Here is a 4,062-nt window from a genome sequence, read left to right on the forward strand (position 1 = left end):
GAGAGAGAGAGAGAGAGAGAGAGAGCTAGCGCTAAACCATTTGGGTCTTATAAAGATTCTCATACAAAACAATACTTATCTAGCCAGAAGTATTTGTGATTAATGAATTATGGAGAAGGATCTCTTTGAGAAGGAGTGATCTGGCCCGATTTATTGCAAGAAAACAAAGCAACAAATGTTCCTCGAGATCCATCAGCTGTTGCTCAAAACTGGAACGGTTTCTTTGAAGCTGCTTCAGTACCTCCTGAATGGCATGCCTGTCCGGCCGCCTTGATAATCCAAGGCGAATAAGAAGCTTGTCATTCTCAATTGTGGTGCACAAACGAGCCACAAGACGATCAATAGTGTCTAGGTGTTTATGAAGGACATAAGCACCCTGTGCCGCAGCATCAAGTTGAGCTAGATGGGCCTTTTCTTTCTTAGACATATTGGAAAGAAGGATTGTAGGGCATATAGGGATGGCAACTAGGGCAACTAGGGCATGAGTAGCTAAGACAACAGCTGATATGGCCACTCCAACAGTGGCTGCGATTAAACATACGGCGCAGCCTGTGGAGGTACGCCGGAGGACATGAACCCTAGAGTTTGACTTTTTGAGCCTGTGGCCAAGTTGTTGTCTGAGTTGGGTGAAGCATTGACGCATATCATCGAAGTTGTGAGAGCCAGAAGAAAGGAAGGGGTTATCGAGGCTGTCAAATCGGAGAAAGATGTCAAATGCCCAGTTGCACTGGGAATCAGAAATGGAATATGAATCTAAGTCAAACTCTAGGGGAAGGTCATCAAGAAGGTTACTGAGAGGGGTATAGAGTAGACGAGCACGGTGGACTCCCTGGTACAGGTGCAGGCACAAAAGGCAAGTATGCTCACTATGTTGAAAGTAGGTATCAACGAGTTTGGTAGGAGTATTCGGTGTAATATGCGAAAGTGCATCTTGGATAGACTCACGGTTTGGTTGAAGAACCTTTTCCAATAGCTGTGATTCCTGAGAGAAGTCCGCTTGCTCTAGGTCTATATATTGGTCTAAAGAGCTATCTTGGTGAATCACATTCCGAATCTCACCAAAAGAATTCGTTTCGACTGCATACCTGTATTCTTGAGTGAGGTTAACTGTGGGAGAGATTTGGGAACTCGATGTTGGTGTATTCCCCACAGAATGAGAAAATTCTGCAATATACTTAACACAATCAAACATAAAAATGACAGAAGAGCGAATAGCACAATGTGTGAAGGAACAGTTTAGAACTGTACCTTGTGAAGCAGGGGATGAAATATAATTATTTGTTGTTGATGTTGAAGGCAATGGCCTCAGGCAAGACATCATTGAGCCCTGTCCTTTGATGTTGTGGCCAGCAACCAAAAATCATCTCTTGATAACAGACTGGCATTCAGTAGTTCAATTAGAAATATCACGCGCACAATCAAGAAAGAAAAATTCAAGCTTCAACTGATCTTCAATTAAACATTGAGCAAAATAACAAGAATGATTAAATTAAAAGTTGGTGTTGTTTTGAGATACCTCAACTACAAGAAAATACCATCTATGATAGTTTACATCAACAGAACATCCAAAACATTATTTACATTAAAGCAAATGCGAAAAGATTCTATCAACTAACATAAAGCTCAGCCAAGTACTTGTTCATATGAGCAACAATCAAACAACTAGTTCCATCTTTCAAGCTAGATTAATCTTTGCATGTGTAAGAAATGAATAAAAGAGTTATCCTTTAATCATTCAGATAATTCTCAATGTTTTGCTCACTTAACTCTGCAAACTGTCTTGCTGATTACTTCTAGCAGAATTCAACAAAGGGAAATAAATCACTCTAATCTATATTAGACAAGAAAAACTCTGAATACAACTTATGAGCCAACAAGTAAACCCAGGCCACTAGATAAGGATTGTAAGTTTCTGCTCAGTGACATAGGAGGTAATGGTGCAAAGACAAACAGAAAAGTTATCTAGATTTAATTAATTTATTTTTATGAGTTTAAGAATTAGCAAAATGGAGAAGGGGGTTAAAGTGTTATGAACCTAGATCCCAACAGCACATAGAAAAGTCCATGCCACCTTAAAAGGTGCCCAACTTCGACAGATTGGTAGCACTCTGAATGCTAATAACTGTATAATTCTCAACATATTAATCTCCAAAAATTAGGATCAAAGTTTTAGAGAACATCAAATGGGAATAATAAATATCAGGATTTCGAATGTCAATATGATAAATGAGAATAATAAAGTATTGATAAGGTATTTAACAACAAAATCTATATATATATATTGACATCTAGTTTCTCTTCCTCTTCAAAACCTAGCAAATCATAGACTGTAATGACATAATTAAAACAGTGCCTCTCTAACACCATCTAGAAATTGGCATTAAGGTCAAGTAATACCTTCCCCTCCATGCACAATATACATATCAATCACACATCCAAATTTTAATAATAATCTCCAAGTTATGTAGCAGATAATAACAGTTCAGGAACAAGTTCAAGATTCATTAAAATCCCAACTGTTTCAATACTTGATCAGAATCCCAATATAGTAAAATCTTAATTCAGAATTAAAACATTAAACTTCCCAGAGTATTAAATTTTCTTAACAGCTCAATTGAACATGTACATGAACAATTGCATCATTTATGACCTAATATTAGAAACTAAGGCCACCCCACCCAGGCAATCCCCACCAAAAGCCCTAATAATGTAGAAAAATGAGAACTAATAACGATTAGAAATTAATCGAAGATCATATACAAAACTCGCATAAGCAAGAAACCAAGTCTGAACAATTAGAGACAATTAAGGCACACAGAAAGAAAAACATGGTAAAAAAATGGTTTCAACTTGCAATTAATTTGTATTAACCCACGAAACCTATGCATACTGGAAAAAGGAAAGAGAACATTTACGCTGGTTACCTTGAGAAATTAATCTTGAAAGTGAAATGGATAGCAAGCTTTATGTATATGTCTATATAGTAAAGTGAATGATGAATATTAATTACTAATCTTCGAGGAGCTTTCTGAGATAAGCTTTGAGGAAGTCTTTTCGGGCCTGGGCTCGGGCCTGTTGAGGACCGATGTTGGCGAAGGAAAGATGGGCAGCGACTGCAAGTAGGGTGGCACCGGTCAACACGCCGCAAATTGTTAGGGTAAGCTGCTTTGGAGTTGTTGGGAGAGACGACAGGACCATCTCTGTCTTTCTTCTACTATTCTTGTGTGCGTGTGAGCGAGAAAAGTCAGATATCTGAACGTAGATTCTTCGAAGAAAAGAAAGGTTGAAAATTGGGAAAAAGAAAAGGGAATAAAATTAGGATAAATATCCGCAGGGGTCCTTAACTCTTACAAAATGCTTTAACTCATCCCTATAATTATCGTTCAAATAAAGAGTTTATTTGTTTTGGATTAAAATCTCAATTCAAAGTCAATATTAATTTAAACCACATATTTTATGTAATTCATAACTTTTTAACCACACATTTCAAAAACTTTTATAAAAAATTTAATTTTAATCCCCACCAACCATCCTCAAAGTTTTTCTATTGACAATGATATGGTTGTAACAATTTTACCAAAATTGGACAGAATTAGTCCGTTCGGATTGGATGAGTTGTATTGAAAATTAGGAAAATTTGTGCTTTCGTCCTCAATCTTTACAAAATGTAACAAATCAAACCTTAACCTTTTCTAAACATAATCCATCCTCAACCTTTTAATTATATAGCAAAACTCGCCATTATCTCTATTTTGGCAATTAGATGATGAATTTTCCTTCTATTTAAATAAATAAAAATCAAAGAAAACAGTAAAAGAAAAAAGAAAAACTGGAAAAATCACAAATTTATTTCCATAACTTTTCAAAAAGTACAAATAAATCCCACCTAAAACAATTATAGCACAAAAAAAAATAAAAAAAAAAAATCTATCCAATAGAATTTGACTTTTAATTATTTCATTCTGGTCTTCAGTACTATCTTTTGTGGGTATAGGCCAGATTTATTTTTAATCGCGAGTTTAACACCTTCACAATTTGCCTATGTGAGGAAACATTATAATT

The 4,062-nt window shown here is 35.9% G+C and overlaps 1 protein-coding gene across 4 annotated transcripts; it reads right to left on the minus strand.

Moving 5' to 3' along the window:
- Positions 1-12: 12 nt before the first annotated feature.
- LOC111403086 (UPF0496 protein At3g19330-like) lies at positions 13-3,217 on the minus strand. Of its 4 annotated transcripts, none has more exons than XM_023031454.1 (3): positions 2,925-3,217; positions 1,249-1,378; positions 13-1,164 (listed from the first exon to the last, which is right to left on the minus strand). In XM_023031454.1, the coding sequence occupies exons 2-3, from the start codon at positions 1,319-1,321 to the stop codon at positions 80-82; spliced, it is 1,158 nt and encodes a 385-aa protein (XP_022887222.1). In that variant the 5' UTR covers positions 1,322-1,378; positions 2,925-3,217; the 3' UTR covers positions 13-79. The 4 variants fall into 4 exon arrangements, with proteins under 4 accessions (XP_022887222.1, XP_022887224.1, XP_022887225.1 ...); XM_023031456.1 differs by having other exon boundaries at positions 3,011-3,098; XM_023031457.1 differs by lacking the exon at positions 2,925-3,217 and adding an exon at positions 2,036-2,847.
- Between the last annotated feature and the right edge of the window lie 845 nt (positions 3,218-4,062).

Source organism: Olea europaea, chromosome 11 (assembly GCF_002742605.1).
Source record: "Olea europaea var. sylvestris chromosome 11, O_europaea_v1, whole genome shotgun sequence".
Taxonomy (NCBI): Eukaryota; Viridiplantae; Streptophyta; class Magnoliopsida; order Lamiales; family Oleaceae; genus Olea; species Olea europaea.

Excerpts from the sequence above, each read along its gene's own strand:
- LOC111403086 (XM_023031454.1), bottom strand. The coding sequence starts at position 1,321 with ATGATGTCTTGCCTGAGGCCATTGCCTTCAACATCAACAACAAATAAT. Across the intron at positions 1,165-1,248 it reads TTCATCCCCTGCTTCACAAG|AATTTTCTCATTCTGTGGGG; the intron begins GTACAGTTCTAA and ends AGTATATTGCAG.